This window comes from Myotis lucifugus, unplaced genomic scaffold, assembly GCF_000147115.1.
Source record: "Myotis lucifugus unplaced genomic scaffold, Myoluc2.0 scaffold_144, whole genome shotgun sequence".
NCBI classification, from domain to species: domain Eukaryota; kingdom Metazoa; phylum Chordata; class Mammalia; order Chiroptera; family Vespertilionidae; genus Myotis; species Myotis lucifugus.
The window spans coordinates 3,087,116-3,102,171 of NW_005871192.1; the positions used below are offsets into that span (position 1 = coordinate 3,087,116).

Below are 15,056 nucleotides of genomic sequence, written 5' to 3' on the forward strand. Positions count from 1 at the left end.
CAATACCAAACCTGTTGCTTCACCTGTAAAATTAGAGAATGGTAACTTCATAGAGTTGTGAGAATTAAAAGATGAATAGAAAGCAACTGCTACACTGCCCTTTTACCATCAGCACTTCGGTACTGCTCTAACTTCTGTGATGATGCACAGACACATGGCTGCCACAAGTTATAGAAGACTATTTGACTTCATTAAAGGCACTTGGGCGTTGTAAAGAGTAGAGTGATAGTTGGTATAAGTCAGTTAAAATACCAGCACCACAGCATTCCAGCTTCAATGACTTGGACCTATAGTTTCAGCCTGAGCTTAGAACTCAGGCCGCTGCACCCCCACAGGTGTTGAAGACAAATTCCCCAGGGCCAAAGTTGGTCTATGACCAGCTCTTACCCCAAACCTGCTACAAAGTGGCCGTGGCCCAACCCCGCCAGACTAAGAAGCCAGAGAGTCCCTCTATGCCTTTTTTTTTAATAGGCCATCCACAAACTACATATTTTAAATGATTATGTAAAATATGATGATATATTACTGAATTTATTGGCCTGAAAAATGTTCAGCACAAGTGACGAGTAAGCTAAAAATATTATTTAGAATATAATCTCATTTTTACTGGTTCTCTAAACTTACGTAAAATTAGACCATGTATGGTAAGAATGTGAATAATTTTATCTTTGCCAAGTTCACACTTGACTTTATATACCCCACACCCACTTTCCCCTATTATTCACATCCTACATTCATATGATACAAATAACCCATTAAAAATGGACAGTGGAGCTAATATACAATATACAAATGACCAATAATCACATAAAATGATATTCAACATCATTAGTCATTGGAGAGATGCAAATCACAAAGTGTAAAATGGTACCACCACTGTGCAAAATGGTCTGATAGTTCCTCAAAAAGCTAAACATGGAGTTAGCACATGATCCAGTAATTCCACTCCTAACTATATACCCAAGAGAACTGAAAACATGTCCACACAAAAACTTGTACACAAATGTACACAGAGATATTACTCATAATAGCCAAAAGGTAGAAACAACACAAATGTCCATCAACTGATGAAGGGATAAACAAAATGTGGTATACAATACAATGGAATATTATTCAGTAATAAAAAAGAATAACATCATGCTAAGTGAAAAAAGTCCATAACAAATGACCAAATATTGCATGATTCCATTAATATGAAATATCCAAAACAGGCAAATCTATAAAAGAAAAAAGTAGATTAATGATTTATAAATACAGAAAGTAGACTAATGGTTGCTTAGGGTTGAGAGAGAAGGGGAAATAGGAGAGTCATGGCTATTTGGTATGGAGTTTCTTATTGAGGAGCTGAAAACATTCTAAAAATAAATATAGTGACAGTTGCACAACTCTGTGAATATACTAAAAGACACTGAATGATACACTATAAATAAGTTAATTTGTAGCATGTAAACTATACCTCCAAGTTGTTGGGGTTTTTTAATATCATCAATATGACAAGTTTAACTTCCAGGCATCCACCTGCACCCCAAATAGCCAAAAAATACCTCTCCAGAACCACTGCACAGGAGAGTGTGACTCTGAACCAGAGGCTCATGGACAGAGGGATACACAGGGAGGGGGCAGGGAGAGGGGTACACAAGACTGAAACCACGGCAAAGTCTGCTACTGAACAACATGATACCCAGACTCTCCCTCCATTTCCTTCTTCCATTTTATAACCACCAAAAGGGAAACTAGCAGATCACCCTTTGCAGAAACTAAAGAAACATAGAGAAAAGACCTATATAAATCATAACATTTCAAAATTTCCCAATGAAATATTTGGCACACATCTCCTTATCGTCCCTACATTAAGGCTTCCTAAGATCAATACTCACATATTCAACTGCCTACTCAACATCTCCACTTGGATGTCTAATGAGCATGTCAGTTTACATATCTAAAACCAAACTCCTCTCTCCCTAATCTACCCCACTTGCATTCTTTGCCAGCTGAGTAAAGGGCAATGTTATTTGCAGTTTGCTCAGAGCTATAGAGACATAGAAATAGAAATATATTTACCCTTTGCTGTAAATATTTTTCTCATTTATCTTTGTCTTTAGTGGAGGGTTTCACTTACATATGATATTAATTTTCATAGTCAAAGCCATAAATCTATTTCTTTATTACTTTGTTCCACTGCTTTTATGATTAGTAGTAAATCATATAGCACTAAGAGAACAGAGAAAATTAATCCCAATTTTCTTCTTCTTAGTTTAGCATCATTTTTAATATTTCACTCTTTTTAATCCAACTGGAATTTATTTTAGAATATGATGTAAGATAGGAATCTAATTTTATTTTGTACCAAATGGTTAACCAATTGTTTCAACACGATTCACTGAATAATCTGTCGTATCCTAACGGATTTGAAATATCTTAATATACTAAATTTTTTTTATCCTCACCCAAGGATATGTTTTATTGATTTTAGAGAGAGAATGAGAAAAGGAGAGAGAGAGGGAGAGAGAGAGAGAGAGAATTGATGTGAGAGAGAAACATCAATCAGTTGCTGCCCGTAGGCGCCCTGACAGGGGGTAGAACTTGCAACCTATGTATGTACCCTGATCAGGAATCGAACCTGCAATCTTTTGATGTATGAGACGACACTCCAACAAACTGAGCCACCTGGCCAAGGCTTAATATACTAGATTTTTATAAATATCTTACAAATCTACTATTGGCCTTTCAATTCTGTTCTATTAGTTTGTTGTTACAAACTATTGAATGGGAGAAGATATTTGCCAGTGAAATATCTGATAAGGGGTTAATATCCAAAATTTATAAAGAACTTATAAAATTCAACACCCCATAAAAACAAGCAATCCAATTAAAAAGCGGAGAGAGGACTTAGACTTCTCCAAAGAGGACATACAGATGGCCAATAGACATATGAAAAAATGCTCAATGTCACTAATCATCAGAGAAATGCAAATTAAAACTACCAGATATCATGTCACACCTGTCAGAATGGATATCATCAATAAATCAACAAAAAACAAGTGATGTGAAGAAAAGAAAACCCTCGTGCACTGTTGGTAGGACTGCAGATTGGTACAGCCACTATGGAAAACAATATGAAGGTTCCTCAAAAAAATAAAAAATGACCCAGCAATTCCATTTCTGGGTATATTTGCAAAGAGACCCTAAACACTAATTTGAAAGAATATATGCACCCCTATGTTCACTGCAGGATTATTACAATAGCCGAGATATGGAACCATCACAAGTGCTCATCAGTAGACCAGTGGATAAAAATGTGGTGGTACATATATGCAATGGAATATTACTTGACCATAAAAATAAAATGAAATTTTACCATTTGCAATAGCATGATAAACTTAGTGGGTATTATGCTAAGTGAGTAAAGTCAGACAGAGAAAGGCAAGTACCATATGATTTCAATTATATGTAGAATCTAAAAAACAAATTAAATGAACAAACAAAATTGAAACAGATTCATGGATACAGAGAACAGACTAATGATTGCCAGAGAGGAGGAGGGTTGGGGCCTGGGTAAAAGAAGGTGAAGGGATCTAGAAGTAAAGAAGTAAATTGGTAGTTACAAAATAGTCACAGGGATGAAAGTATAGCATAGGGAATATAACCAATAATACTGTAATAACTATGTATGGCACCAGGTAGGAACTTAAAATATCAGAGGTATCACTTTATAAAATATATATGGTTGTCTAACCCTATGCTGTACATCTGAAATGAATTAAAAAATAAGACTAAATCTAAACTGTAATTAAAAAACAAAAATTTTTTAAAGTAGTACTAATGAAAAATAGAAAGTCTAGTCTTGAAGTTACTGTACTTTTTGGCCACGCAACAATCTTGTCCCCTTTTTATGGTACTAGCACCCTGATTTTCTCTGTAAGAATGTATTTGGGCTTCAATTTTAATAGAACTGAGAGGGATTTATTTGGGGCAAATGACTTCTTTCAATCAAATGCTCTCTTCCTGGATTTTGTAATTTTTGAATAAAGTTACTTTTGAGTGAAAATTATTGATACCAGTTTACCCCAAATTCATCCATCTTTTCTGCTTCAGAGACCCTTAGAGAAGGTCTGGGGCTCATGCTTTCTGAGCTTGATTCCTCACAGTGTGTCTTATGATTCTGTGAATAAGATTCCCATATTCTTCCACTGAAGTCCCTTCTTTAGTTAACCAAAGTTGGTTTCTGTTGCATACAACCAAAAATGACAACTGATATGTCACTGAAGCTTTACAGTATGTATTCACTTCTGATAATATAAGTCCCCACTCATAAATAATCAAAATGTTTTAATATTCTCATCTGGCTCTTTAGTCTTTCACATGAATTTCAGAATCTGTCTTCCCAAAATAATTCCATTAAAGTTTTCATTCGAACAGCTTTAACCCATAATATAATCTGAGAACAATTTTTGTCTTTACAATGTTAAATGTTCATAAAATGTCTTGCATTTTCTTTTAAGACTATCAGTTAAATTTCATAATTTTTAATGTATTTGTTCTTAATTGTATTACTATTTTTGTCACTGTGGTGAAAAAAACTTTTTTAGTATTTTATTTTCTGATTATTGCTAGTATGTAAGAATCCTATATAATAAAAGCCTAATATGCAAATGTCCCCTTGAGCAGTTGTCTGACCAAGACTGTGAGGGGGCAGGCCGGGCTGCGGGACCCCGGACAGGCAGCAGGTGGAGACAGAGTTCGACCACTCACTATGACATGCACTGACCACCAGGGGACAGCGTGGAATATGGCGGGCATCGAGGACATGGTGCTGGCAGCAGGCAGCAGCAGAAGTGCTGCAGGCCCCAATGGGCCCAAATGAGAGTGGGACCGAGGCAGGATGGTGGAGCAGGTGAGCAGGTGACGCCAGGACAAGGCAGGGTGCCAGGAGGGGCTGTGGGGCTGTGGTGCTGTGAGGCTTGGGGCACAAGCTGGGGCCCAATCTCTGCAGGCCAACCTGAGGGACCCCATCCAAGCATGAATTCATGCACAGGGCCTCTAGTATAAACATAATTATTATCATACTAGAGGCCCAGTGCATGAAAATTCATACACTGGAGGGGGGGGTCCCTGAGCCCAGCCTGTCCCCTCACAGTCCGGGAGCCCTTGGGGCGGGAGGCGACCTGGTGATCAGGGGAAGGCGACGCCCCATCACACCTCTGCTGCTGCCACTGCCGGCAGCACAAGCCTCGGCCAGCCCTGGTTACCTGAGTCTCAGGCGGCCCTGGGTGGCTGGGGGGCTGAGGGGACTGGGCGCTGCCATCTTGTGGCTGTGGGCACCACCATCTTTGAGGGAGTGGCAGTCAATTAGCATATTCCCTCTTTATTGGCTGTAGGCACAGCAATCTTTGAGGGCAAGGCAGTCAATTACAATATTCCCTCCTTATTGGCTGTGGGCACCACCATCTTTGTGATGGAATTAGGGCCAATTAGCATATTCCCTCTTTATTAGATCATACTAGAGGCCCAGTGCATGAAAATTCATACACTGGAGGAGGGGTCCCTCAGCCCAGCCTGCACCCTCTTGCTGTCCAGGAGCCCTTGGAGGATGTCCAACTGACGGCTTAGGCCCGCTCCCCTTAGAGCCTGGCTTCTGGCTGAGCTGCACTCCTCCTGTGGAAGTGCACTGACCACCAGGGGGCAGCTCCTGTGTTGAGCGTCTGCCCCCTGGTGGTCAGTGCGCATCATAGCGACTGGTCGTTTTGCCGTTCGGTTGATGTGTATATTAGCCTTTTATTATATAGGATATTATTTTCTTTCTGGCCTCCTAGCTAAATATTCTTACTAGCATTAATAATTTTAAAGTTGATTTTCTTGACTATTGAAGGTTATAAATATATCTATAATAATAAAAATCAGACCTCCTTCTTTCTAAAAATTGTAATTCTTATTGCTGTTCTTGCCTTTATCTATTTCTTTGGTTAAAATTCCCAAAACAAAATTAAATGACACAGTGAGTTTAATGAGAGTACCTGTAGCATTTTATCAGCAAATACTCTTTATAAAGATTTCTTTTCCTAATAATAGTTATAAGTTATGTTTAGGAAAACTTCTATATTTAGTAAAAACAAATTTTTTACCTTTTTTTGGTTAATTCTCATCCAAGGATATTTTTCTATTGACTTTTAGAAAGAGTGGAAAGGAGGGGGAGAGACACAGAGAGAGAAACATCGATGTCAGAGAGACACATCAATTGGTTGCCTCCTGCACCCTGCATGAGCCTGACCAGGGCCAGAGATGAGCCTACAACCCAGATATGTGCCCTTGACTGGAATCGAACCCAGGATCCTTCAGTCCATTGTCTGACACTCTATCTACTGAGCCAAACCAGCAAGGGCTACCTAGTAAAATATTTCATTTCCCACCAAGCAAAAGGAAATTTTAAAAAGAAGTAGAATTAACAAATAAATTCAATCTCTCTCAAGATTAATTAAAATGTTTATCAGTAGCCCTAACCGGTTTGGCTCAGTGGATAGAGCGTCGGCCTGCGGACTCACGGGTCCCAAGTTCGATTCCGGTCAAGGGCATGTACCTTGGTTGCGGGCACATCCCCAGTAGGGGGTGTGCAGGAGGCAGCTGATCGATGTTTCTCTCTCATTGATGTTTCTAACTCTCTATCCCTCTTCCTTCTTCTCTGTAAAAAAATCTATAAAATATATATTTTTAAAAAATAAATAAAATGTTTATCAGTATTAATCATTCATAAAAATCATACTTTTATTTTTCATTTGTAAACTGATATCCCTTTTTCATCTAGTCTTTTCTGAGAACTACTCCACAAAATCATGTAGCTAGAATTCATGATTCAAACTACAAACTTAGAATTTAATATTATGTATATAAAATCTTTCCCTGTATTGCTTCTTCAAACTCATAATGTAAATAATTACCCTAAAACTTTCCCAATATTTCATGAGAATTAATATTAAAAAGTAGAAACAAAATATAATTTACTCAGATTCAAAAGTTTTCAAAAAAGCCAAATATTCTATAACAATAAATGCTTAAAAAGCAGTTTCCTATTTTATTGTACAGTAAAACTTTCTCTGACCTGAAATTACTGACTGGAAACATATATCCTATATAATAAAAGGCTAATATACAAATAGACCGAACGGCAGAACAACCAACCAACCAAACAACCGGTAGCTATGACATGCACTGACCACCAGGGGGCACACACAGAACATGGTGGGCATCAGCAGCAGGTGGCAAAGCGAGGAACGTGGCAGGCGTCGGCCACGGTGGGATGGTGGAAGAGGTGAGCAGGGGCGCCAGACCAAGCGGGGCGCTGGTCGCTGTCACGAGGGCGAGCTCTGGTAGTTACTTAAAATTCTTTGCTTCCCCATGCCATGGTCCCACTTGGCACTCACACCTGCTGCCGGTGCCGGCCCCGCTCGCACCCACCGCCAGCGCCAGAGATGCCACTTGTGCCCACTGCCAGCGCCAGCCCCGATCACTCAGTGTCATCAGCAGGTGCAAGTGGCAGTTGCCGGCCTCAATCGCCCCTCAGGGCTTCTCCAACTACCCTTGCTCCAGAGGGGCAATCAGGGCCGGCAGCCACCTCTCACACCCACTGCCAACACTGGAGCTGCCACTCACACCCACTGCTGCCGCCGGCCCCTCTCAAACCCCAGCTGGTGCCGAAGCAGCCAGCCTCTCGCACCCACTGCTGGCGCTGTCAGCAGGTGCGAGCAGGGCCAAAGCTGTCAGCACGTGGGAGCAGGGCTGCCGGCAGAGAGGAGACCAGGGGCTGTGGCAGGAAGGGCCGGGCAGGGGCGCAGAGGATGGGCCAGACCCGCCCCTGTGCCCACCACAGCCTCGCGGCCCACAGTTCCTTTCAATGTGCACGAATTCGTGCACTGGGTCCCTAGTATGTTATAAAAGAATGAGAAAGTATACCTCAAATTCTTTTCGAAGACGTTCCTCTCGTTGAGTGCTAAGTTCAAGTTCACTTGTTTGTTGCCGTAAAAGGTCAGAGCAATCCATGTGTTCGGCTTCTAATTTTTCTACTTTCTTGTGCATACTTTGTACAGCACTATCTTGCTCCTAGAAAACATTCATTTTGCATCAACAGAATGTATAAGCCAACAATGACGAAAGTGTATTCTGTGGTAGACAATAAGTAACTAAATCTGTGCTTAGACCAGAACAATAGATTAATCTGCATAGGCCAGAGAGGCCAAGTTATTTTCCAGCAATGTTTCAGGATATACATGTATTGTAGAAGCATTATTGGAGGTTTACAATTTTTAAAATCTGATTAATACATATTACAACTGAAACATGTATAGCTTACTAAAATGCTATGCTAGTTCAAATGGCCTCTGAGGATCTTTACAGAATGCTGTAGTTCAACTGCCATATATAATGTTTTCCCCTCTCATTAAAATTTTAAAGTATTTAGTAATACAGGTGGACTTTGCTCCTTGGGTGATAAGGGATGACTGGCCTGGATGCCTCAGAATAACCCACGAGAGATTTTGATGAGAGCTCATGGTACTTTATGCTTATAGCTTACAGCTCTTAAAGTTGCATCCACTAGATGGCTGTGTTTCATTTTCTCTCCAGCTTTCAACTTTTCAAATCTCTGTTATACTACTGAAAGACAAATAATAACAGGCACTCTTCTACTTAAATACCTCAATCTCCTTTTCCAAATAAATCAGAAATCACCCTGACAAATGTCCCTCTCTATCCTGGAAAAAGAGTTTACTAACTAGATTCAATTTTGATACTTCTCATCATTTACAAGGATAAAATTAGAACAATGTAGTATTTCTAAAACTTTGGGTTTTAATGAGTAGTTAAATTAATTTATTGCATTAATTAAATTAATAAAACAAAGCAAAGATATAACTTTTCTAAAAGCAATTTCAAAAAAGTAACTTGATGCTATTTTCATATTTTACTTAAGGGTCTCAAGTCTGTCAAATTTTTCTTATGTGAAAAATATATCTGAAGATTAAATTATCGGGATAATTTGGACTTCTATTGTTTTAACAACCTTCACTATGTGCCTGAACTGTTAACACCAAAAATAAAAATGATGATCAAAAAAAAAAAGATAATCAAGGGAGGCAGGGAAAAAAAACACCTTCAATACAAGTATGACTTATAGTCATAGAAAGTTAAGATATTACAAACATGAAACAAAAAAAGTCTACTGTAAAAAGATATAGTCAAAGAACAAGAATGAACTCTTGGAAATTAAAAACCCAAAAGCAGAAATAAAAATGCAATACAAAGGTTGCAATATAAAATTGAGGAAATTCCTTCAGAAAATAGAGCAAAAATATAAAAGAATGGTAAATAGAAGTAATATGCACTGAGAAAATCAACTCTTTGCCAAATAGATCTAGCAGTATAATCCAATCCCAAGCAAAATTACAAGATTTTTTGGTGGCATACAGGAAGCCAATCCTCAAACTCACATGGAACAGTAAAGGCTAAGAATAATTCTCCTCTTGCCCCCCCAAAAATACTAAGAATAAGGAGAGGAGAACTTAACCTACTAGAGATCAAGACTTACTGTAAATCTATGAAAATAATAAATTTATAATTTATTCATAAATAGATATAAAAGTGGAACAGAACAGAACACCCAGGAACCAAGCCTTAGATATAAAGGAACTTGGTATGTGAAACAGACAACATTGTAAATCATTCAGTAGTAACAGAATAGAGAGCTGAATAACTGGCACAGGGACATTTGGCTATGCACTTGGCAAAGAATAAAATTAGATCCTATCTCATGCTATACAGAGAAAAAATATATATTCTCTTTATAATTTTAGGTTACATAAGACATTACAAGCACTATGAATGAAGACTGATAAATTCAAGTACCTTAAAATTTCAAATTATACATCAAATACAATGTAAATTGTCTCCACAAAGAAAAAAAAAGATGTTTGCAATAGGGATATTAATAACCAAGGACTGGTAACCAAATATATAAAAAGTTCCTCTAAATTAATAAAAATATAAAACAATCCAAAAGAAAAAATATAAAATGTCAGTTCACAAAAGAAACAAATATCCAATAAACATATCATGCTCAATGTCAGGGAAATAGAAAATTAAACAAGAATGAGATATAATTTCATATACATCTTACTGCCAAAAAAATTAAATCTGAAAAATACCAAGTGTTCAAGAGACTGTAAGAGGAAATACAGTCTTTTCTCACTTTGGTATAACCATTTGGGAGAACAACTTGGCATGCATTAAATTGCATATGCATTAAATACATACCCACATAAACAAAAGTACCTGATGTTCACAGAAGCACTATCTGTAATAATTAAAACTTGGAAAGAACTTAAGTCTCAATCAATCAAGTAATGGATAAATCAAATATGGTATATGCATAGGATAAAATACCATACATAAGTTAAACTGAATGAGCCAGAGTTACTTTGTAAACTTGAATAAATATCAATAAAACAAGTGAAAAAGATAAGGTGCACAAAAATGCATATTGTATGATATTCTGTAAACAAAGAAAATGATAAAATAATATGATACACTATCAATGTACACAGACAGAAAACTGAACACCAACTTCAAAATAATGTTCATCTTTTGGGGGTAGGGTTTTGATGGGAGGGTGAAATGATTCAGAATAGTCTTCAATAATCTAACAATTTATTGTTTGTTTTTAATTCTGAAGCAAATATGACAAATACATGATCTAGAAGGTACATATTAGGTATATTAATGGAATTGATTGGTTATACTGGATATTGGTTATTTATATATGTTCAAATATTTGTTTTAATTTTATGGTTTTATCAATACAACCCAAGTCTGGGGTGCATTATAACATATAAGAAAATTAAAAAGAACCATAAAACATCTCATACAAAATTAATTTGCCTCCTTCCAAGAAAATTTTTCCCATTTTGTCAAAGAATTTATTTTCTAATCCAAACAAAAGCTACTTGGATCCTTAAGTGAAAAAGTGTGTGTGTGTTTAACAAATAAAATCATACTAAGAACACTGGAAGTTAAGAGAGTTTTTCTTCTTTCCACTAGAGGGAGGTGTTGAACTTAAAATATTTTTAAATGAGGCCTGTGTTAGAACTGACATTTAACATTACAGCAAACCACATTGTGCTGTTAGAAAATAAATTTGCTTTCTTTCTACGTCTTCCAGAAACATAGCCCAAAAGTATGATTTTTCATATGTATTCACATAAACAATATCTCTCAGACTCCAAAATACGGTTTCAGTTCTGAAGAATTATAGAAGCAGAGTTAGAAATGTATCAGAACGAAAGTACTTCTTCCTAGCTTAGGAAATATATCAATACACCCATTCACAATCTAGTACATGGTTATCTCCTGAAAGAGCCAAGACAAGCTTCTCCTCTCTAAATCCCCAAAGCCAGCATAGTTCTACAATCAAAAAGTGTTTGCTGCTCTAGCCAGTGCGGCAAGGTGGTTAGAGTGTTGGTCCATGCACCAACAGGTCACAAGTTCGATTCCTGGTCAAGGGCACGTACCTGGGTTGCAGGTTCAATCCCCAGTCCCACTGCAGCCGTGTGCAGGAGGCAACCAATCTATGTGTATCTCTCACATCGATGTTTCATTTCTCTTTTCTCTTCTCCCCCCACTCCCTCCTTCCACTTTCTCTAAAAATCAATGGAGAAAATATCCTTGGGTGAGGATTAACCAAAAAAAGTGTTTGCTGCTGTAAACTATAAACTGGGACTAACGTTGGATAATACTTAGCAATACTTCTAGGCATAAACACAGCTGAATCACTTCTACAACAGCTTAAAGATATAAACAAGAACGTTAGTGAATCATTTATAATTAGAGCAAAAAAATTTAAAGAAAATAAAATGTCCATCAATAAGGAATTCCTTAAATATATTAGGAACTTCCACATGACAGAATATCATGCAAACACAACAAAAATAATTTAAGAAAATTAAAAGATGGACATCAAATATTATTGAGGCATATAATTTCACTGTGTAAATACAATAATATATGTTTATATATCCTTAGATGAGGAGTGGGATTGAAGAGGGAAGGAGCAAAACCTTCACTTTCTGCTTTTAAATTTCCCTAAACTAGGAGCATGTTTTTACCATGAGCACAATACATAGTAACTTTATAAACTCAATATTAAGGTATTTCCTGTTTGGGGGAAAAACAGGCAGTACCAGTGCCATTTTTCTATGCCATTTGCTTACACAGGGCACCAGTGAACAGTTTCTCAGGAAATGGCAAAAAAATATCCCTTGTTGCCCTAAAGCATTTAAGGCAAACTTCTTAAACACTTCCTTTTCATGTAACTTCTTCCAAGCTATCCCTAAATCACAACTGTGCTTACGAGGTCAATCCTCACATCTAATCCTCACCAGAGGATTAACAAAAAATATAAACAAACAAATAAATAAATAAAAGCAGTTTTCTTTTGTTACTATAAAAAGGATAAGACATTGAAAGACAAAGCTCTGAACATTTCAGTTATAAAATAAGTTACCTTACAAATGGAAGTAGTAATTATAAACTATGTTCCTCTATTCTTTCCTATACATAATAATTAAAGACTAATTCTAAAGAATTTTAAATTATTTTAGTACTTAGTAATATAAAGTCTGGTATAACCACCTACTTTTCATCTGAGTATTATAGGATTGACCAAAAAAAGTGCACCAAAAATCACATCTACATAATGAAATCAGTCAGAGGAAGGCAAATGCCATATGATTTCATTTATATGTTTTTTAAACAAGATAAACAAGCAGAACAAAAACAGATTCATAGATTCAGTGGGCGGGGGCCACAGCAGAGGCAGCAGAGGTCCCCAGCCGTGGCTGCAGCGGGCAGGGGCCGGGCCAAGGCCCTTGCACAAATTTTGTGCATCGGGCCTCTAGTATTGTAATAACTATGTATGGTGTCAAATGGGTACTAGACTTATTGGGGTGATCACTTTGTAAGTAATATAAATGTCTAATCACAGCGTTTTACACCTGTAACTAATACCATAGTGTTTGTCATCACAAAATAATAGAGGAATGATAGAAATTTATTTGAAAATTTAAATTAGTTGGTTAGTGAATTCACAGTTTGAATTTCTCCTATCTCTCCTTCAAAATAACTTACATATAATCTTCTGAACAAATGCAAAGTACACTGGAGTGAGAATATGCAGACTTGTAGTCTTTTCCCACATTAATCACTGAGTCTATGATCTGAGTAAATCATAAATTTCCATCTGCTCATCTTTAAAGGGGGTTAGATGTAATCAGTGATTTCCAAACTGGACTATTTGAAGGGGAATCTCTGTGTTGCGGGGGGAGAGGTTAATAGATGATTAAGAATCTGCACTACACCACTTAAAAATAGTTCAAAATCACTACTGTGTAAGATTTGTACACATCATTTCAAATACAAAATCCATTCTATTTCTTCTATTTTTTAAATATTAACATTTTAATTTTATTTTTCAATTATAATTACAATCAATATTATTTTGTATTAGTCTCAGGTGTACTGTATAGTGGATAGACATTATTCTATTTCTTTATGCTATTAAAGACTGCTAACAGTCTCACATAATTATGTTAAATTGGAAAAATAAAATACTAAATGTAGCCCTGACCTGGTGACTCAGTAACTTGGAGCATCAACCCATACACAAAAACTTGTGGGTTCAATCCCCGTCGGGTCAGGGCACATACCTAGGTTGCAGGTTCGATCCCCAGTAGGGGCATGTACGAGAGGAAACCTATTGATGTTTCTCACATTGATTTTTTTTCTATCTCCCTTCTTCTCTCTCTAAAATCAATAAAAACATATCCTCAGCTGAGGATTAAAAAAACAAATTATGTGATTTTGAGATGTCCCTCTAGGTAACAGTTGCCCATACTGTCATGTAATTACAAATGAAACATCTTCCAGAGATCAAAGACTAGGAATTATTTTCCCTTTGAGCAAGCCAATCAATTATTGCACTAATGTAATTTTAATATCATCAGCATTAAAAAGATATACTTAAGGAATTGTGTTGTTATTTTAAAAATACCTGTACTATAAACTGTAATTCTCTTCTCTCTGCTTCCCATTGTTCTGCTTGTAATCTAAACTCCTCCAGTGCTGTCTCCCTGATATGAGAGTCCATTTCATTCTTCTCCTGCTGATGTTTCTCCAATGCTTCCTTTATATGAATAAAATCTTGCTTTACTATCAGATCAGTAAAAGTTAGCTTTCTTTCTTCATCCCCAATTTTAATGTACAAAGAACTCTCCTTACCTATCTTGTTAAAACTCATTACAATTTATGTTAATAGAACTGTTATATTGTGATCATCAGAATATAGACCTGAATAAGAAGCTATGCTTACCTATTTAATATAAGGAACATCTTATATATACACACATAGGCATATATTTAAACCAATTTTTCTGAAATTTTTAACTTCAGAGGTTTTAACAAAATGTATTATATGATAAAGAGACAAAAACACATAAATCTATGTGTAAAGTACATAATATGGAAATACCTGATTACCTATGAGCAAACTGTTTAGATTATCCCTAATAATCCTATATAATAAAGAGGTAATATGCAAATTGACCATCACACCCTTGCACAAGATGGCCACCCCCATGTGGTCAAAGATGGCTGGCAGGGGAGGGCAGTTGGGGGCGACCAGGCCTGCAGGGGAGGGCAGTTGGGGGCAATCGGGCTAGCAGGGGAGCAGTTAGGGGTCGATCAGACTGGCAGGGGAGTAGTTAGGGGGTGAGCAGGCAGGCAGGCAGGTGAGCGGTTGGCTGCCAGCAGTCCCGGATTGTGAGAGGGATGTCCCAGATTGGAGAGGGTGCAGGCTGGGCTGAGGGACAACCCACCCCCCCCCCCCCCCAGTACATGAATTTTGTGCACTGGGCCTCTAGTGTATATATAAATGTGGCAGAAAACACTGTATTTCCAAAAGGGGATTAGGAAGGAGTCAGGATAAGGAAATTCTAGAGTGTAAAGAATTTGAGAAGTCA

General features: G+C 37.2%; 1 protein-coding gene across 1 annotated transcript in view; it reads right to left on the bottom strand.

The window, feature by feature from the left end:
* The window catches only part of CCDC171 (coiled-coil domain containing 171), a 235,555-nt gene that overhangs the window by 193,094 nt on the left and 27,405 nt on the right, over nt 1-15,056 (bottom strand). Inside the window, 1 exon segment of the mRNA XM_023758907.1 lies at nt 7,945-8,091. Coding sequence (XP_023614675.1) covers nt 7,945-8,091 — 147 coding nt within the window.